The 22,505-nt window shown below is 38.2% G+C and overlaps 1 protein-coding gene across 2 annotated transcripts in view; it reads right to left on the minus strand.

Moving 5' to 3' along the window:
* Positions 1-22,505, minus strand: part of cers5.L (ceramide synthase 5 L homeolog) — a 49,163-nt gene that overhangs the window by 3,020 nt on the left and 23,638 nt on the right. Inside the window, exons 4-10 of one of the 2 annotated variants that reach the window (XM_041580923.1) lie at positions 22,338-22,395; positions 18,816-18,866; positions 16,324-16,416; positions 11,365-11,493; positions 9,831-9,937; positions 8,376-8,532; positions 8,014-8,043 (exon numbers count right to left, since the gene is read on the minus strand). In XM_041580923.1, the coding sequence (XP_041436857.1) occupies positions 8,014-8,043; positions 8,376-8,532; positions 9,831-9,937; positions 11,365-11,493; positions 16,324-16,416; positions 18,816-18,866; positions 22,338-22,395 (625 nt within the window). 2 annotated transcript variants of the gene reach the window in all.

Consider the following 22,505-nt stretch of genomic DNA (forward strand, 5'->3'; position numbering starts at 1 on the left):
GCCGTTCAAAGCAGGAAGACGATCGCGTGGAAGAAGATGTCGTCTGTGAACTCCCTGGACTGGACCTGCGCAGAAGGGTAAGTAACAAGTTAGGGGCATTTGCCCAGCGGGACGGGTAGGCCAGGGGGGAGGAGGGAGGGCTTTTGCACCAACTAGGTTGCCTTCCCCTTTAAAGGAGAAGGTAAGGCTAAAACCAAGTAAGCTTTATGAGAAAGGTCTATATAAATACACCAGTAAACCCTCAAAGTAATGCTGCTCTGAGTCCTCTGTCAAAAGAAACACAGCATTTCTTTCCTTCTATTGTGTACTCATGGGCTTCTTTATCAGACTTCCTGTTTTCATCTTAAACCTCCAGGGCTAGGGCTTGAGCATGCTCAGTTTGATCCTCCCTCCTCCCCCTCCCTACTGTAATCTGAGCCCAAAGCTATGAGTGAGCAGGGAGATACTCAGGCAGGAAGTAATGTGACACCAAGCTAATATGGCAGCTGCTATTCTAAACAAACAGAGCGCTTCTAGAGCTGTTTACTAAGGTATAGCAACGCATTCTGCAGATAAAATATAGGGTTATAGCTTGCAGGATTGTGGCTAATCTATTGGTAATAAATGGATTTGGAAAAACAAACTTACACTCCCATTTTGGTTATTTTACAAATGCTCTTACCCCTAACATTGGCTACTTCCCCATTCCTGAGAAGGGAACAAGGTACAAGAGTAAAATAACACATAACTGGGTGGTGCTTCCACATCATAATCCTCTTTTAGTGTAATCCATAACCTGCACTGTCTCTCTGTTTATATCTTTCATTTCACTTTCAGAAAAATGTAACATGGTTCCCCCGTGAGAGACAAAGGCATGTGCCACACAAAGAAGCTGACTGTCTAGGAACAGCGACAGAGCTAGATTTATAATGAAGGACAAACAAGTTCTCTCCAATCCATCCAAAATGATTTCTCATTGGCTGCTTCTAATTTCTTCACTGCGCAAACGACTCAACCTATGACTGCTGCAAAAACCCATGTGTGATATAAGTAGACAACCAAGAGATCCAAGTAAATTACATTATGGGGGTTATTTATCAAATGTCACATTTTTTAGACCTTGAATTAACTCAGATTAACTCACAACTTGAATGGTTTCTAATTTAAAGGGATGGTTCACCTTCAAGTTAACTTTTAGTATGTTATAAAATGGCCAACTTTTCAATTGGTCTTCATAGTTTATTTTGAATAGTTTTTGAACGATTTGCCTTAAGCCTTCTGACTCTTTCCAGCTTTCAAATGGGGGTCACTGATCCTGTCTAAAAACAAATACTCTGTAAGGCAGAGTTATTGACATTTTTTATTACTCATCTTTCTGTTCAGACCCTCCCCTATTAATATTCCATATTCTCATTCAAATCAATGCATGGTTGCTATGGTAATTTGGACCCTAGCAACCAGTTTGCTGCCATAGCAAACAGGAGAGCTGCTGAATAAAAAACTAAATAACTCAAAAACCACAAATAATAAAAATTGAAAACCAATTGCAAATTGTCTCCGAATATCCCTCTCTACATCATACTAAAAGTTAACTCAAGGGTGAACAACCCCTTTTAGAAAAATCTCAAAGGGAAAAAACTTGAATCACTCAAATTGATTGCATTTTCGAGTAAAACCTTCCGGAAAAAAAACCCTCAAACATCAAGAAGACTATTAACATCTTCACATGGTTCAAGGAGCCTCTGCCATTGACTCCTACATGTCCTCCACAGGTTTCAGATGGTGCATTTTCGGATCCCAGCTATTTCCAGGGTCAGGGTATAATAAATCTCAAAAGAATATGAGTTTTTTATAACCCAAAAATCTATTTTTGACCAAAAAAATAACCCAGAAAACTCGACTTTCGTGGAAAACACAACTGGAACTTTGATAAATAATCCCCTATGTATTAATATTAGAAAGGCAGCGGGTGCATTGTTAGCATTGCGCTGGATGTGAACAGGTTCCATATTTATCAAGTCACTAGCACAATCATTTATCAAACTGTATATTTGCACTGTAAATGTTTCTTTTACTGATTTAAAATTAAAATGTCTGCATTCCAACAAAATCTTTGCTGCTGCGTGTTCTATGGTACATGTATGGGAATGTTATCCGGAATGCCCTGAACCGAAGGTTTTCCGCATAGCGAAATTTGGATCTTCATACCTTAGATCTTGTAAACATTAAAGGGGTGGTTCAACTTTAAATTAACTTTTAGTATGTTATAGAATGGCAAATTCTAAGCAACTTTTCAATCGGTCTTCATTATTTATTTATTTTTATAGGTTTTTCATTATTTGCCCTTTTCTTTGGATTATTCTCAGATTTCAAACGGGGGTCACTGACCCCATCTCAAAACAAATTCTCTGTAAAGCTACATATTTATTGTTATTGCTACTTTTTATTACTCCTCTTTCTATTCAGGGCCTCGTCCAGTCTCTTATTCAAATGAGTGCATGGTTGCTAGGTTCATTTGGACCATAGCAACCGGATTGCTGAAATTGCAAACTGGAGAGCTGCTGAATAAAAAGATAAATATCTGAAAAACCACAAATAAAAAAAAAAAAAAATGAAAACCAATTGCAAATTGTCTCAGAATATCACTCTCTATATCAAATTCAAAGTTAATTTGAAGGTGAACAACCCCTTTAAATAAACCCAATAGGCTGGTTTTGCTTCCAATAAGGATTAATTATATCTTAGTTTGGATCAAGTAAAAAGTAGTGTTTATTATAGAGATTATTATGCACCGAATCCAGGATTCTGCTCGGGATTCGAATCCTTCTGCCTGGCCGAACCGAATCCTAATTTGCGTACACAAATTAGTGGTGGGGAGGGAAATTGCTTGACTTTTTGTCACAAAACAAGGAAGTTAACAATGTTTTCCCCTTCCCACCCCTAATTTGCATATGCAAATTAGGATTCGAAACGGTATTCACTCGAATTTTTCGTAAAGGATTTGGGAGTTCGGCTGAATCAAAAATAGTGGATTCGGTGGATCCCTAGAAAAAAGGAAATCATTTTTAAAAATTTGAAATATTTGGATAAAATGGAGTCTAAGGGAGACGGCCTTTCCATAATTTGAAGCTTTCTGGATAATGGGTTTCCAGATAACGGATTAGATAAAGCATTATTAATATAAGATAAAGCATTATTAATATAAATGCCAGGTCTCGGCTGGCACCTGTCCTGGGTACAGTTAAGTCCACTACCTGCCACTACTTAACAGAAGGGTTAATTCCCCCATCCAAGTTCAGATCACCTGCAGATTTAGGGCAGGTCCAGCCCATAATTCAGAAACATGCACAATGCAATAAACTTACTAAAAACCAATGAAAAAACTAATTTTGCACAGTAGGACTGGTGGTCATAATTGCAGTTCCACTAGTCTCAGACTGATTTTGCCTTTTCTCTGATGGTGGAGAAGACACGTTATCCCATAGGCCTTAGAGAAAATGTGGATGTTCCAGTTCAGCATTTATCAGGAGGATTTGTACAATTTGTAGCAGTTTGACTCATGCAGAGTAACTGAGGAGGAAGTGGTAGTGGGGTTTATTTATTTAAAGGGGTCATTCACCTTTAAATTAATCCTTAGTATGCTGTAGAGAGTGATATTCTGAGACAATTTGCAATTGGTTTTCATTTTATTTATGCTTTTTTTGAGTTATTTATCTTTTTAGTCAACAGCTCTCCATTTTGCAATTATGGCAACTTGGTTGCTAGGGTCTGAAGTACCCTACCAACCACGCATTGATTTGAATAAGAGACTGGATGTGAGCAAGAGAGGGTCTGAAGTGTCTGAATATAAAAATGAGTAATAAAAAAAGTAGCAATAACATTAGCATTTGTTTTTAGATGGGGTCAGTGACCCCACATTTAAAAGCTGGAAAGTCAGACGAAAAAGGCAAATAAATTTAAAAAAAACACAAAATGAAGGCCAGTGGAAAACTTGCTTAGAATTAGCCATTCTGTAACATAATAAAAGTGAACTTAAAGGTGAACCATCCATTTAAAAGGTTGCACCGTGTGCATTTGTTTAGATACATATACACATAGATTATTATGATAGTAAACCATAACAGCAGAGAGGGGTATTTTGACTAGGGATGCACCAAATCCACTATTTTGGATTCAGCCGAACCCCCGAATCCTTTGTGAAAGATTCGGCCAAATACCGAATCAAATCCGAATTTGCATATGCAAAATAGGGGTGGGAAGGTGAAAAATATTTTTTACTTCCTTGTTTTGTGACAAAAAGTCATGCAATTTTCCTCCCCACCACTAATTTGAATATGCAAATTAGGATTCAGATTCAGTTTGGCCGAGCAGAAGGATTCGGCCGAATCTGAATACTGCTAAAAAAGGCCGAATCCTGAATTCAGTGAATCCCTAATTTTGACAACCTGATAGCAACAGCAGTCAAACACCCACTGTGACATTAGCTGAAAGGGGTGGTTCACCTTTAAGTTAACTTTTAGTATGATATAGAATGGTTAATTACAAGCAACTTTTCAATTGGTCTTCATTAATTTATTTTCTATAGTTTTTTTAATTATTTGTTTTCTGACTCTTTCCCAGCTTTCAAATGGGAGTCACTGACCCCATCTAAAAAACAAATGCTCTGTAAGGCTACAAATGTATTGTTATTGCTACTTATGAGTTTATTACTAATTTTTCTATTTGGTCCCTCTCCTTTTTATATTCCAGTTTCTTCGACAAATCAGTGCATGGTTGCCAGGGGACCCTAGCAACCAGACTGCTGAACTTGCAAACTGGAGAGCTGCTGAATAAAAAACGAAATAACTCAAAAACTACAAATAATAAAAAATGAAAACCAATGGCAAATTGTCTCAGATTATCACTCTCTACATAATACTAAAAGTTAACTCAACTCCTTTAACACACACAGTCCAGGTGCATGCTCTTAAGCACTTGTACAAGGTTAACAGGCAGCTAAACGTGCCTAAGGTGGCCATAGACGTAACAATTATGATCTTTCTTGGAAAAGATCTTTCCAAGAAAGATCGTTCCTTTCAACACACACGTGTAGAGCTGGATTGTCCGATATACATTTAGAAACAACAGAATTCTACCTGTATCTGATGATTCAGCAATAACTATGGGCGATCAAAAATTTCCGTCCAGCCCAATCGACGAGCCGACCAATATCCAAGTCTTCTGCAGATATCGGTCGGCTCTTTTCCCACCATACACGCACCGAATATCGGACGAAAATTAGTTTCGTACCATATGATGTGTGTGTCTATGGCCACCTTTAGGTGTGTAGCCTGGCAAGTCCATCCTATTGTGTTATCTTCAATCAAATCTGACATAAGACAAAGCATCATGCAGTGGTGATGGTGCTCTGATGGCAACTACCCAAGTGCAATTCTGAAGGCTGGTTTAATAAGTTCTCTGGTATACGAGATACATGTGACACTGTATTGCTCTCCGTCAACATCTTTGGAGATCAAATATTTGCTACAAACAAGGCTCACGTTTGTGTAGCAATGCACTAAACTGCAGAAAATGGAATGGCTGGATGCATATGGATCTTGCAGGAGTTCTCTGAATGCTCTACATGATCAAGCAAGTAAGGATGCACTGAATCCAGGATTTGGTTCGGGATTCAGACAGGATTCTGAATCCCAATCCGAATCCTAGTTTGCATTAGAGTCCTGCAGCGGGTCAAGTACCCACGGGTTACCAGCAAAAACCTGCGGTACCCTGCAGGTTGTGGATAGAAGTTCCGGGTGCAGGTATAGACGCGGTTCTGCAGGTTTGCAGGTCAGGCCACGGGTCTTCTCAATAGCGATATTTACTCCTTTTTTCTGGTCACGGCTACTTCTGATGAGATCACTTCCGGTTTGCAATGAGAGCACTTCCCGTTTTACTCTTTCTTTCTGATCACGACTACTTCCGATGATGTCACTTCCGGTTTACAATGACAGCACTTCCTGATGGTCAGCGGGTTGCGGATAAAAAAAATGGACCCGCGCAGGACTTTAGTTTGCATATCCAAATTAGGGGTGGGGAGGGAAATAGCGTGAATTTTTGTCACAAAACATGGAAGTAAAAAATGTTTTCCCACCCCTAATTTGCATATGTAAATTAGGAGTTGTTAAGGTATTCTTATTTCATATTAAATACATTATTTTACAATCAAATTGGGATGCGTCGAAGGCAGGAGTTGGCACGTGACTCTGAACTTCTCGACAACTGTAAATGGCAGCGTTGATCAAAATTTGGAATTATTTTCTGCAAATCTGAAAATGAAGGTTTGGATTTGGTTTAGTATTCCGATGAATCTTCTGTAGATTATGGATTGAGTGCACCCCCTACAATCAAATGGTGCTTCCAAAAGAGGTGCACACTTTTCTTTTTATTTAAACGGGACCGGTCACCCCTAAAAAATTGTTCCAAATCCTATTTTATCACGTTAGTCAAGCAAAATAAACTTTAATTAAACTATATAAATTATTTGAATCTTGTTTCCTTTGGTCTGGGAATTCATAATTATAGCAAGCAGGCAGGAGCCATATTGTGGACACTGTTATTAAGGCAAGTCTTGATGTCCATCCCCATGCCCTGGCTACACAATTAAATGGTGAAGAGAGAGGGGGTAATTTGTGGAGCAGTGACATCTAGTAAGTGCTGAATGGAAAGTGAAAGTAATTGTCTGCCCCGCCTCTATAACGAAGGCATAAAGGAGGGGCAGACAATATTTGATTGACAGCTGCGACTTTTAAATGCATTTACAACAGCCATGAACACTTTAATAAAAAAAAATGGAATTTGGATTTCAGGTTTAATTTGAAAAGGACTTTTATTACACAGATTTTTGTGTCTGGCTGACAGGTCCATTTAAAGCCAGTGTGTTATTCATACCCCTTATGATCACTGGGGCCACAGATCCCAATTAGGAATAGTTGGATTCAGAAAAAGACAGGTGAATTACATTACTTAAATTACTACTACTTACAACACACTTAAATGAGAACTAAAGCTCAACTATAGATGTAGCTAGAAATGTTGTACATTATGTTTTGTGCTTCTTTACCAGCCCAAGGCAACCACAACCCTTTAGCAGTAAAGATCTCTGTTTCCAAAGATGCCCCAGTAGCTCCCCATCTTCTTTTCTGCTGATTCACTGCACATGCTCTGTGCTGCTGTCACTTACTGAGCTTAGGGACTCACTCACAATATACAGTACACATAGAATAGAAATGTCACAATATAAGGCTGATTAGTAATGAATACAGATAATTACTACATGGCAGGATAGAAACTAGTGCAATCAGCATAAGAATTTAATAATCAGCCCTGTAGCATCAGCTTATATTATTACAGGCCAACCTCATTTTCTGCTGGATAATTAGTGACGACCCCTAAGCTTAGCTTCTCAACAGCTGCTCAGAGCCCACTGAGCATGTGAGTGTCACAGACACTTTCCAAGATGGTGACTCCCCTGTGACATGTTTGAAGTCCTGGATCATTGCTGCTATTGACAAGCTGAAACTTTAGGCTGTTGCAAATTTAACCATATTCATTTTTAGGATTTAGTTCTCCTTTAAGTCATTTTTGGGGAACTCTCTCTTCAGATTAAAATTTTCTGCAAACATTTTCTGTGCACAATTAAATGTTAAACATATATTCTATGTTAGAATACTATGCATTTTGCTTTCTAAATGCCCTTATTAGAGGCTCCTGAAATAATAAGTGTGTGAAGATGCTGGTTATGAGCATAAATAGATCAGCTATTAGAGCATGTGATATTTTAGAAGACGGTGCAGGGAAGACACAGGACCAGATTTATCGGAAAATCGCATTCCATGCATACTGTACAATAATTCCAATTGTCTGCTGTAGGGATTATTACTGCAGTGCAGCCGAGATAAATCTGGACCAGAGTTAATTATGAAGGCAATGAACATGCACAGGGAGGTAGAGGAGAAGGACTGAACAGTGGCTGTAGCAGCAGGTAAAACTTACAGACAAAGGCTGATATTTTCCAGTTCCAACCTGACACAGAGAAAAGGAGGGAGAAAAAGAGTGAGGTGCAGAGCGCAAAGACATAAGAAGTTCAACCGTCACTTTGGTATAAGTTGGCAAGCAGCAATATCACCAGGAGGAATAGCAGCAAGTCGACTTCATCAAGCACCAATATAACCAAGAGCAACATCAATAATGCACTCGGCTACACTGGTCAACAAAGAAAGCTGTACGATAATCAACATGCAGATAATAGAGAGAGAGAGGGCCAGACATTCTCATGTAAAATGAAAACTAACATGTAAATCTCATAGGTCTGTCCGTTTACCAATGAAATAATCCACTATGAACAGGAAACCTACCTTTCCCCTAACCAAAGCCTTGTATGCGATGCGAAGTATGAGGTAAGACCATACGATGTGAAGAATCTGCAGGACCAGGAGGAGACCATTAAACAGCCACCACGAAGGATATGGACCAATAAGGTCCCAGCTCTCGAACATTGTGGTGTTCAAGATCCTGTAATTAAAAAAAACAAATATTAATGCACTGAAAAAAAGACGCATAATGAATGAAGTCATAATTGTAAGCAACTACTATATATATAGCATTTGCCTTCTTCTTCCAACTCTTTCCAGTTTTCAAATGGGGTCACCAATCCCATCTAAAAACAAATGCTCTGTAAGGCTACAATCACTCTTTACATCATACTAAAAGTTAACTCAAAAGGTGAACAGCCCCTTTAATAGCTATAGCCGTTTTCATTCCCCAATGTTGGTCTGCAAGGGGCCTCAAACGAAATAGTCAGGAGGACTCTACAGATAGGCAAGTGAAACCCCAAGAAGTAAACTGCCACACAAGGGTAAAAAACAGAACAAATGTAGTGAATTGAACCCTTCATTTTCTTTATTACAAATAACTGGCACATTTTTGTTCCGGGGTAATAAAAGGGATTCTGCATGACAAGCAGTATAGCCATAGTGTTTCCAGGCGAATGCTATATGAAGCTGTTTTTACAGTAAGATGGCACTAAAATAGAATAAGAAATGCTGTATTTTGTATACTAAACATAAACATGAACTTACTGCACCACAAGCCTAATCAAACAAATGATTTATGCTATTCAAAGTCACCATCTTGTAACTTGTTAAACATCTTTGCAAGACCAAGACTGTGCACATGCTCAGTGTGGTCTGGGCTGCTTAGGGGTCATCATAAAGCCGATACAGCAAGATTGATTAATAATCAGAATATGCAGACTGCACTGGGTCCTGTGTTGTCATGTAATCTAATGTGGATTTTAGAGTTTTTGTATTGTTTAATACAAACTTTTTCCAACTCCAACCAGTGGCTGCAGCAAAATAATCCTCCAAATAGAATCCCAGTTTATCTGTTTAAACCTGGCTCCATGATCTTTGTTCCTGCAGCTGGAGTTGGAAACAGTAAAGGGGATGTAAAGGCAAAAATAAAATCCAATACAAATTTCTACACAGTCGCCGACTGCTCTACAGGGAAACAAACAAAGCTGCCTGAGTTCTGTATGGCCGGGAGGTAAGGCGGGGGCTCCCCCTGCTGTTCATAAGTATGATTGTTTCCCTGCAGAGCAGTTAGGGACCGTATGATAATTCCTATCCACAGCAGTAAATGAAGGGAAAATTTCACTTTATACAGTCAGGTTTCTTATAAAAACGGTACACATTTTTTAATTAACGTATAATGGAAATAGGTTTTTTTTTTTTTTTTTAAAGAAAGTAAAAATGGGATTTTATTTTTTTGCCTTTACATGCCCTTTAAACAACAAACCCATGAGAACTTACCATAAGGGGAAAATAATAAGTCGTGTTGTAACAAACACAAGTGCGAAGAACATGAAGAAAGAGTCACACAAACGCTGGAATTTTGCATAGTTTGTCAGTTTTGCTGCCTTTGGGGAGAAAAAGAAAATAAAAATGATTTGTCTGAATATTCAAGAGGACATGTCTTATGTGTGACAGAAAAAACAATGAACACAGTACAAATATTAGATCAGTTATCTGAAAAGCCATTATCCAGAAATCCCCGAATTTCGTCTCCCAAATTTGTAAAAATGATTTCCTTTTTCTCTGTAATAATAAAACAGTAGCTTGTACTTGATCCAAACTAAGATATAATTAATCCTTATTGGAAGAAAAACAAACCTATTGGGTTTATTTAATGTTTACATGATTTTCTAGTAGACTTAAAGGTATGAAGATACAAATCACAGAAAGATCCATTATCCTGAAAAAGCCCATATCCCAAACATTCTGGATAACAGGTCCCGAGTATTCTGGACAACAGGACCCACACCTGTACCAGTAAGGGCAATTGCACATTGGTGGTTCTGAGCATTTTCACAGGTTAAATCATTGGTGCAGGAGATTTCCCAGAAACGGAGGGTGATTCTGAAATGTTTTATCATCCAGTTGCCCAGCAGGAAAAATGTTCAGGAGATCAAAACCCTGGAATCAACCCATGGGCAATTACCCTTAAAGGAACAGTTCAGTGTGAAAATAAAAACTGGGTAAATAGATAGGCTGTGCAAAATAAATAATGTATCTAATATAGTTAGCCAAAAATGTAATGTATAAAGGCTGGAGTGACTGGATGTCTAACATAATAGCCAGAACACTACTTCCTGCTTTTGAGCTCTCTTGGTTTCCACTGGTTACCAGGCAGTAACCAATCAGTGACTTGAGGGGGAGACACATGGTTCAGATCTGTTGCTTTTGAATCTGAGCAGAATGCTGAGGATCAATTGCAAACTCACTGAACAGATATGTCCCATGTGGCCCCCCTTATAGTCACTGACTAACTCAGAGTTAGAGCGCTGTTAAGCAGGAAGTCGTGTTCAGGCTATTATGTTACACTCCAGCCTTTATACATTACATTTTTGACTAACTAACTATATTAGAAACATGTTTTATTTTGCACAGTCTATCTATTTACCAAGTTTTTATTTTTATACTGAACTGTTCCTTTAAAGGGGCAGTATACCTCCTTGTTCAATACAATGAATAGGAATTGTTCTGAACATACTTTTTCAGGTTGGTGAGGTTCTCTCCACAGGGCTACTACATATTTACTATAGATATGGGATCAGTTATCCGGAAACCCATTATCCAGAAAGCTCCGAATTATGGAAAGGCCGACTCCCTTTTAATGAAATAATTCAAATGTGTTGTGCAGCTGGTGAACAGTAACTCACACTGGACCCAAACCATATCTAGATACACTGACTTCAGCCTAAACTTGCCTGATCTGTGGGTATTAAGACCAGTCAGCATATCACTAATTTCTGCCATATTCTATAGTTCATTAGTGAAAACTTACCTCTAGCAAAAAATCAGAAGCATCGTGCAAGCACATGACCAGGGTCCCAACACGCACCATGTTATTCACATAGGAAAAAGAGATTAGGCCAACTGTGGCCAAATGATGAATAAACATGATCAGGAAATCCTGCAAGAGAGAAAGACATTTCTGGAATGTAAAAAAAAGAAAAAGAAAATCTACCCTATAATACAAATCAGATTGCCTACATCAATGGGATAAGATTCCATTAGACAGTGTAATGAACTGAGCCAAAATAACACTAAAAGCCGCACGGAGCACTGCCCTGCATGTGGATAGAGTATATATCCATTAACTAAACATTTACACAATGCATTTTTAATATACAGTTATGGGATCCATTAACCGGAAAACCCATTATCCAAATGCTCCGAATTACGGAAAGGTTGTCTCCCACAGACTCCATTAAAAATGATTTCCTTTTTCTCGGTAATAATAAAAAAGTTCCTTGTACTTGATCCAAACTAAGATATAATTAATCTTTATTGGAAGCAAAACCAGCCTATTGGGTTTATTTAGGGGCAGATTTATTAAGGGTTGAATTGAAAATTCGAATTTTCACATTTTTATGGCCCAAACGGTCAAATTCAACTAGGGAATTGTTAAAATTCAATTAGAGTTTTTATAAAAAAAAAATCAAATTCGATTTTAGAGATTTATCAGTCCTTTAAGAACTATTTGCCACCTAAAACCTGCCGAATTGCTGTTTTAGTCAATGGGAGGTGTCCTGGGATCAATTCAAGTTTTCAGGTCAATTCTACTCACCCAAGTTTAAAAAAATTAGATTTTTTTTTTTAAAAAATAAATTTCGACTGGTCGAATTTCGAGGTTATGGGAGTTTTCAAAAACTCCCATGAATTCGAAATTCGACCCTTGATAAATCTGCCCCTTAACGTTTACATGATTTTCCAGTACACTTAAGATCTGAAGATTCAAATTACGGAAAGACCTGTAAAAGGTCCCGAGCATTCTGGATAACAGGTCCCATACCTGTATTTATACGTAGGACATTTTACAACTGTAACGCATCCATGGCAATTCAGCAAGCAGAGAGATTGCCCAGAAAGTTCCTTGCAATTATTAGTATCTGCCACTAATTGTGGTCTAAGAAATCACAAGCTACATTAGAGCGTGTAGAAGGCAGGCAGATAATTACAGATTTCAGTCAAAGAGTGATGCTTTTATAATGAGAAGCATAATGAATGCAATTACTAATTGGACATGAGCACTGGGCTGTGGTAATAAGAGTTTTTTGTCCATTAACTTTCATTCAGCTTAGAGGACACAGCAAGAGTGGTTACAAGCTCAGTTGCCCGGTTCAATGGTTTTAGGCTTGCAACAATAACACTGTTTGACATGAATATGGCTTCCCTGCATGATTACAATACAGCCCAGCAACTTCATCCTGCCACAAAGTAACTTAAAGGGATGGTGTCGTTTAAATGACACTGTTAACACTGCAAATAATTCCCTCTACAATATAAAATTTAATTCCTGAACTAGCAAGTATATATTTTTTAGTTGTAATATTGGTGTGTAGGCAGCCATTTCAGGTCATTTTGCCTGGTCATGTGCTTTCAGAAAGAGCCAGCACTTTAGGATAGAACTGCTTTCTGGCAGGCTGTTGATTTTCCTACTCAATGTAACTGAATGTGTCGCAGTGGGACCTGGATTTTACTATTGAGTGCTGTTCTTAGCTCTATCAGGCAGCTGTTATCTTGTGTAAAGGTGGACATAGACGTAGAGATCCGCTCAATTGGCGACTAACCCCGATATGTCCACATAGGTGGAGATGGGCGATATCGGGCTGATCCAATCGTGGGCCCCAGGGACCTGCAGATTGAGGTCTGGCCGACTATCGATCGGGGAAGCCCGTCGGTTGGCCCCACGCATGGGCCAATAAGCTGTCGACTCTGTCTGTCGGCAGCTTTTATTGGCTCGTATATGGGAGACCTTTAGGGAGCGGCTATCTGGTTACTTTCCCATTGTTCGTTTGTTAAGACTGCTGGGGGACGGAGGGGGTGATATCACTCCACTTGCAGTACGGCAGTAAAGAGTGACTGAAGTTTATCAGAGCACAAGTCATATGACATGGGGCAGCTGGGAAACAAACAATATGTCTAGCCCCATGTCAGATTTCAAAATTAAATATAAAAAACATCTGTTTGCTCTTTTGAGAAATGGATTTCAGTGCAGAATTCTGCTGGAGCAGCACTATTAACTGATGTGTTTTGAAAAAACTCTAGTTGAGCATCATCGCACGCAGAGTAAAGCCAACAGCTGCTGGTTTCACTGAAGCTCCCGGAATGGTGGCGCACACTTACAGGAAAAGTTGTGGTGTAGGTGTGCAATGCAGAAGTCAAGCGCAACAGGAATGTGTCAATATTTGAGTTCAGATTTAGCTGAAACGTAGGTTTTGGACATGGGGCCAGCTGTAAACAATCTAAGAACACATTGTCACTTTGTGATTATATGGCAGAGACAATTACACAGGCAATAATTTGCATTATACAGTGAATAACATGGAAGTATTAAGTAAAATATAGGGATATAATAACAGAGGTGTTCCATGATCATATAAAGGCTCAGTGCTTGTATACAGGCCATGGAACTTCGCTGTGACTTCTAATATGCTCATACATTACAACAGGTGGTATTTTATTTATTATAATAATACACAAGTTTCGCGCACTGATTATAAGGATTAAATTTGAAGATATTGTGGATCTTGTGTATACATGTCAATTATAATGAGCTTATTATATGTAGTGTGTGAATACACTGTTATAATGGCTTTGTACAGGGCAGTCATGCTGCGATCCTTCTGTTATTCATTCCATTGCTCTCCGTCAGGCAGGGAAGCCATGTTTAAACACAATACTGGCTAAGGATGTTTATATGGCTGTTATTGTGTAATGCAATCTATGACCATGCTCTGTACAGTTGGCTCCTAAGATTATTATTATATTGTATTTGCCAAGGAGCAGCACATTATACTGTGCAGTACAACGAGAGAAATGCAGATATTACTGTTGCACAACAGGTAAGGATGGCCAAGCTCAAATGAGTCTAAAGTCTAGTAGCAAATGGGAATACATGAGACTATGAGCAGGGGTGGAAAATTGGTACAGTGATTTAGAGTGCCACCCCGCCGGAGATTTACATTCTAGCCGGCGGGAAGGCAGTTCGGGGAGATTAGTAGCCCGAAGAAGAAGCGATTTGTCGCTGGGTGACTAATCTCCCGAAATAGCAGTGTGCGTCTCTGCCCTTAAAGGGCACCTTAATCTAACCAACATAAACCAAATTTAAAAGGACTTGAACTGAATTTGTGTTCTGTTCTATAGAGTTTCATTGTTTAAATTAATGGATGGTCTTACTGGTTTCTACCCCTCCCTGGTAGACATAAAGAACTTTGTATATACATGGCTGCCGCTCACCCTTCCCAGGCAGCTGTTTGGCCCTAGCACAATAGATTAACCTCTCCATCAAGGACAGGGGAGGCTTCCTACATGTGCACATAAACAGAATATATTCATTTAAGTGCAAGTTCTCACATGCCACAGATTTAGTGCTGCAAAGGCCACGTGAGCTTGCTCCTTTAGACTTGCATAAACCTAGATTTATCTTCTCAGACAGCTGATGCACTACAAGACAGCATTGGGCATTGTAATGGTGAGGCTCCAATACCACTGCTCCTGCAGAACAAGCCACTTCTGAAACTGCACCTTGGAATTTCTTAGACTACTAGTAAACACTGTCCAGGCAGCTGTTATCTTGTGTTAGGGAGCTGCTATCTGGTTACCTTCCCATTGTTCTGTTTGGCTGCTGGGGGGAAAAGGGAGGGGGGTGATATCACTCCAACTTGCAGTACAGCAGTAAAGAGTGATTGAAGTTTATCCGAGCACAAGTCACATGACTTGGTGCAGCTGGGAAATTGACAATATATCTAGCCCCATGTCAGATTTCAAAATTGAATATAAAAAAAATCTGTTTGATCTTTTAAGAAATGGATTTCAGTGCAGAATTCTGCTGGAGCAGCACTATTAACTGAATCATTTTGGAAAAAAATTTTTTTCTCATGACAGTATCCCTTTAAGTGGGTAAAAAGGGGGGAAAAAAGGGAAAGAGATGCTCGTTTGATGACCTTGGATCATAAAGTGTATGGCCACCTCACGTTCATTCAAGAGAATACAGAATTCCTAGCCAAATTCATATCAGACTTGAGTTGACCTTTAAAGGGGAACTATCACGAAAATTTAATATAAGCTTCATCTTACTGAAATATGAAACTTTCTATATGCAATCAGTTAAATATTCTGAATTGTTGTTGAAATAATCAAGTTCATGTTCACTATCCCTCTCTCAGCATCTGTTTCTCTTCATTCTGTCTTCATGCAGCAGTTGGGTGTCAGATATTCATTGACAGTTAGATCCACTATATATTATAGGGGGGCTCCTTTTGCTTATAAGATTTATTAGAACTCACTTTATTAAAATCAGCAGACATCATGTCTCGCTACATGCAGAATTTGTGCAAAAGGCAGTTATTTTGTTAGATTGTGTTTGTAATGGAATCAGTTATTTGAGTGAGCTTTAATACATCTGCTAGGAAAGGAAGCCTCCCCTATTAGATATATTGGATCTAACTGTCAATGAATATCTGACACCCAACTCCTGAATGAAGAGAAACAGATGCTGAGAGAAGGATAGTGAAAATAAACATTATTATTTCATAAACAGTGCAGAATATTTAATTGATTGTATTTACAAAGTTTCTTATTTCAGTATGAGGAAGCTTATATTAAATTTTCCTTTTCATCATAGTTCCCCTTCAAGCTATGGAATATTGAACCTATGGGTTGCCTGTGGATAAATCAATCTATTCTATAGGTCTATAATGTGTGCCACTAAAACCTGGTCAATGTTACTTTTACTTACCTTTCGCTTAATATCTGTAAACTGGGAGAACATAAGGGACCAGTAGAATGCCAGCTCCTTGATGTAATAATAGTACAACCCTGAAGTGAGTGGCTGAAAAAAAAAAAAGAGGGTGGAAAGGATGAGCCTGCCGAATTACAAGACTTTCAGTAGAAACTTACACTTGCATTTATCAATGGAGTTACATAAGGAGGCTTACATACACACAGGGTACAATGAAAGCAGTCTGCTCTGGCTACAAAGATCACAGATTCTGCCCCCCCCCAAGCAGCTCTCTGAATGGTCAAGAAATGTGGTATAATAAATAATACACATGGAAAATTTGCAACTATGTGGTTTTTCTGGATGCAATTTATAGAAAATAAGAATTCTGCACTGAAATCCATTTCTCAAAAGAGCAAACAGATTTTTTATATTCAATTTTGAAATCTGACATGGGGCTAGACATATTGTCAATTTCCCAGCTGCCCCAAATCATGTGACTTGTGCTCTGATAAACTTCAATCACTCTTTACTGCTGTACTGCAAGTTGGAGTGATATCAACCCTCCCTTTTCCCCACCAGCAGCCAAACAAAAGAACAATGGGAAGGTAACCACATAGCAGCTCCCTAACACAAGATAACAGCTGCCTGGTAGATCTAAGAACAACACTCAATAGTAAAATCCCATGTCACACTGAGACACATTCAGTTACATTGAGAAGGAAAAACAGCAGCCTGCCAGAAAGCATTTCTCTCCTAAAGTGCAGGCACAAGTCACATGACTGGGGGCAGCTGGGAAATTGACAAAATGTCTAGCCCCATGTCAGATTTCCAAATTGAATATAAAAAAATCTGTTTGCTCTTTTGAGAAATGGATTTCAGTGCAGAATTCTACTGGAGCAGCACTATTAACTGATTCATTTTGACCAATGAAAACATTCAATGGAAATGTATAAATTATATTAATATGAGAAATGATTAACACGGTCTCATATACAGAAATGTAAAACATTTTCTTTCAATAAAAAGTTGAATAAGAAAAAAAGAAATGTGGTATATACGGAAAATATAGGGGACTATGCTGCGTAAAACAAAATTCGCCAGAAAAAGTGCGTAAAAAGCTGTGTAAAATAATTGGCAAATTTATAAAAGTGTGTATTATTTTACTCCATGCGAACGCCAGATTTGCCGCCTTTATTTTACACTGCTTCAGGCCTTTGTAAGTAAATTCCAACAAAAATTGCTCAAAGAAAAACAGTGTTTTTGTGACAACATTTTACGCCATATTTTACACACGTGTGGCGAATTATTGCGCTCTTTTTTTACACCACATAATAAATCTGCCCCATAATGCCATTGTACTGGCATGAATAGATATACAATGTTCCACCACTTCACTTCAAGGCATGTCTTTATAATATCACCCACCTTGACAAGTACAGATTAGGGTAACTGACCCAAAGGATTATCTACACAGACTGCCTTCTGTTTCTGTAAAGACATTGCTTAGGGCTATAGGGCTGGCAATTCAAAAGAGCAAACTACAACCAAAAATCTGTGGGTTTATGGCAGTCTGGACCACTGACTGAGCTGTACAAAGAGACTCCATGAACAGACAACAAAAATATTTCTCTGGTCAGTATTTTCTGAAGGAGTGGACTATGTATCACATATAAGGCGTCTCCATTGCTAGTTCTATATAGAAAATAAGGCAGCACTTTATAATATTGTGCTAAGGGGCAAGGAAAAGCCATCTGTACACAATACATACCCTGCACAGGTCTCTCCTTATGAAATGCACAGTATGCAATTGCCAATATGGTGCCTTCCATAACAGTTATAAAAGCAGAGTAGCGCAGCAGGGTTTGCAACTCCATGTCAGGTTTTTTTTTTTTTTTAACAGGTATGGACAGTAGCAGTACTGGGGATTGCAGATGGAATGGTTTGGTAAGGGAGCAACATGTGTAGATGGCTTCCCTTGCCTGAAATATAATTTGGTGTGGGGCCCTGTAATATCTATCTATCTATCTATCTATCTATCTATCTATCTAAAAAAAAAGACACCAACACATTTTAAACTTTAAAGTCGGTATTTTCGGTAAGAAATAACTTCCCGAAAATCCCCTTGCACTCCTCTTCAGAAAAGGCGATCGGCAATCCATCGTGCGGCACTCCATTTCTCCTCCCTGCCTTCCTTATAGGAGATAGCTAGGGAGGAGAAATCGAGCGCTGATGGATCGTCGCCCTGTTGCCTTTTCTAAAGAGGAGAGCAAAGCAGAGTTTTCGGTAAGTTGTTTCTTAATAAAGACTTAGCAATTTTAAAGTTTAATTTGTGTTACCGACTTTTTTCGTAGTGTATGATTTTTTTTTTTTTTTTTTTAGAACATTTTTGCCGTTACTGGTGTTTTAAGCTAGTCTTGTCCTTTAATAATAACAACACATTTTGGAATACTTTTCTGCAAACAGTTAAAAAAAGGGTGGAGAAATAATATTCTCTAGAGATAATGTACCTGATAAGGATAATTATACCAGCACTGTCGTGTATCCCAGAACCATGTGGTCTGAAAAGAAAAACAAAGCAGAATCTTATGTAAGGACTTCTTTATGATTCATCATATATGAATTATAATAACATCTGATAACCGGGAATATTTCAATTCTAATATGTTATTCATATGTTCAAGTAAATATGCAAGAAAGGCAGTTTTTCTGCATCTATCTATCCATCCATCCATAGATATATATATATATATATATATATATATATATATATATATATATATATATATATATATATATATATATATATATATATATATATATATATATATATATATATATATATAGAAGTTGCTGCTTGAAAGGGTAATGTTGGGGCCATAAACTAAGAATTGAATCAGCATGCACGTAGGTGATATAATTAATTAAGAGGAATGCAATCCAAACAGTTTCAGGAGTCTAATCCAGAATTGAATATAAACCACCAGAAAGATGCTGCTTGTAATTGCAATTACATTTACAAATGTAAAAGTGATTAATGGATATTGGAAGGTTGCTTAGAACTCCGGTTCATTTAATTATGCTAGGAATGCACTGAATCCACTATTTTGAATTCGGCCGAACTCCCAAACCTTTCGCGACCTGGCCGAATACTGAACCGATCCTAATTTGCATATTCAAACTAGGGGTGGGAAAACATTTTTTACTTCCTTGTTTTGTGACAAAAAGTCGCATGATTTCCCTCCACATCACTAATTTGCATATGCAAATTAGGATTCGGTTCGGCTGGGCAGAAGGATTCGGCCGAATCTAAATCCTGCTGAAAAAGGCCGAATCCCTAAGCGAATTCTGAATTCGGTGCATCCCTAGATGATGCAAAAACTTATTTAAAGGCAAATCTCCCTTCTAAGGTAAATATGTACCGTACTCTATATATTTTGTGTTGATTAATGAGGATTTTTGCTATCGTACTAGAGAGTTATCGCACAGTCCTGGGATCCCTTCAAATTTCTCGCTGGAGGAGAAAGCTAATGGCCTGGTTAATAAAGGCTTGCACACGGCCAATATAGTTTGTGAAACAGTTAACATTTTCATGTGACAAAGTCCTTGTCTTAGTTGATGGCTGTGAATCAAGGGCCCAAGTTTGATGTGCAAAATCAAAAGTAGTCACATAGTAACAGTTCATTAAATATTAGCAGTTTTGTAGTTACTGGAAAAGCTGCTCAGAATAGGAAAGCCAATTGTTTCTATGTTGCTTTCCAAAGCATTTCATATACTGACTGAACAGCAAACATGTGGAGTGTCGGTTTGTAAATGCACTCACTGGGGTAAAGGGCCAATATTCCTGAAATACACCTGCGTGTTGCTGCATTATGTTTGAATAAGATATAAGAATAATATGAACTTTCTGCTGCACCTTTGATACTGAGAGGCGAGAACCAGGAATAACCAGAATCCTGTATCATATAGTCACTCCATCAAATGCTACATTAGTTCTTTATTATCCAATCAACAGTCATGCTAGCTCATTAAAGGGAAAGTTAATGTTTTCTAAAAGATAGATGCAGTCTGTGCTAATATACGACAATTTACAACTGGTCTTCAGTTTTTTTGGTTTTTTTTAGAGGAACAGTTCAGTGTAAAAATAAAAACTGGGTAAATAGATAGGCTGTGCAAAATAAAAAAATATTTCTTATATCACAAAAATGTGATCTAAAAAGGCTGGAGTGATTGGATGTCTAACATAATAGCCAGAACACTACTTCCTGCTTTGCAGCTCTCTTGGTTTCCACTGATTGGTTACCAGGCAGTAACCAATCAGTGACTTTGGGGGGGGGGGCACGTGGGTCATAACTGTTGCTTTTCAATCTGACCTGCATGTTAAGGATCAATTGCAAACTCACTGAACATTTACAGTATGTCCCATGGGGCCCCTTTCAAGTCATTGACTAACTCAGAGTTAGAGAGCTGAAAAGCAGGAAGTAGTGTTCTGGCTATTATGTTACACATCCAGTCACTCCAGCCTTTATACATTACATTTTTGGCTAACTAACTATATTAGAATTTTTTTTATTTTGCACAGCCTATTTAAACCAGTTTTTATTTTTACACTGAACTGTTCCTTTAATACATCCGCCTTTCAGCTCTGCCTTCCTCCAGCCTAAAATTAAAGATGCAATCTGGCTGCAGGGGTTCCAGGCAGCTAAAATCCTAAAGAATTATAATTATTATTACTTATTGCTGATCTTTCCATTCCGGCTCTCTTCTAAGTGGGCCTCTTGCAAGAATATAGCCATTCAAGTGGAGAGCTGCTAGACGAATTCAAATTGCTTTAGAATGCTCCTGTCTACAATAGCATACATTATAATAATAAATGACCATGGTTATTAGAGACAACCAGGACACAGCTCAATGACAGGGAAGACACTTAGTATACTATTACAATTAGTGCTTAGAGAGTTGCTTTGTATATTTAACAAGCAGAAGAACTCAGCTGAAGAGGAGTGATTGGATACAGCACTGTAAGGTGAATTGACCGTATCAGAGGCTATAACTTTGGGCACGGCTATGGAACAGTTAGGGAATGTGGGAATCTGTGTGTGGCTGTGTGGGAAGGAGACATGCAGAAATATCCATAGCAGCATTCAGATCTATAGCTGGACTACAAATCCCAACACCCTCCCAAAGCCACTGCAGAGTCAACCATAGCTGGAGGTCTATAGCTTTTCCCACCCTCTTCTTCTATAAATCTACTGCAAGTTCCCTTTTTAATGTCAATCAGTCCACTCCCTTTGGTGCTTTTCTCATTACATGCTGCTTTGTAAGGGCTGTAAAACACACACAAACATCACGTGTCATACAAGATATGCAGACATGAAAGAACACTGAACTTTTAACAGTTTTACAGCTATGTGGTTTCTGGGATCAGTGACCCCCTAACAACGCAAAAGTGGTTTCAGTTACAAGGCTTTATAACCTGTCTCATGTCTGTAAATGCAACTAAAAGCATCTATCCTTCAGCTAGTGAACTTTCTAGTAACAAAGGGTGAATGAAACCCGCTGCCAATGACAGCCATCAACACTACCACGAAGCTATTACTCAAAAAAAGTGATGGTTGTAAAGTAACAGTAATACTAAGAAATGGAAGTGTTTTAAATTAATGAACATTTAGGGGGTTATTTATCAAAGTCCGAATTTATCTCAATATCTTCTGCTACAAACTCCGCTCAGGGTTTTAAGGCTTATTTATTATTAAATTTTCCCGAATTTTTTTTTGGGGGGAAAAAAACAGATTTTCACGATTTCTTCAGATTTTTCCATCCGATTTTCACGTTTTTTTCTGAATTTTCACGCGAAAGCTTCGGGATATTGCAAGAAACCCAGAAACAATTAGCTTCAACCCCTGAAATGTTTACACGGAACCAACCATAGAAATCTAGGGTACAAAAGACTAGTAAAAAAAAAATAAAATAAAGCACAGCATTTTGTGTTCAAGGATCCTGCAACGTAGTTAAATAATCATCTTACTTACCGACCAAAGAAAACGTATTCCATAGCAAAATATATACAGGTAAAATGTAAACCTCCACCTGACAGGGAAACAAATGAAGAAATGAGCTGGTAACAGAAAGAATTAAAAAAAAAAAAAAACAAACATCCACACACTTGGGTACTACCTGGCTATATCTTAAAGTGATCA

Source organism: Xenopus laevis, chromosome 2L (genome assembly GCF_017654675.1).
Source record: "Xenopus laevis strain J_2021 chromosome 2L, Xenopus_laevis_v10.1, whole genome shotgun sequence".
In the NCBI taxonomy this organism is placed as follows: domain Eukaryota; kingdom Metazoa; phylum Chordata; class Amphibia; order Anura; family Pipidae; genus Xenopus; species Xenopus laevis.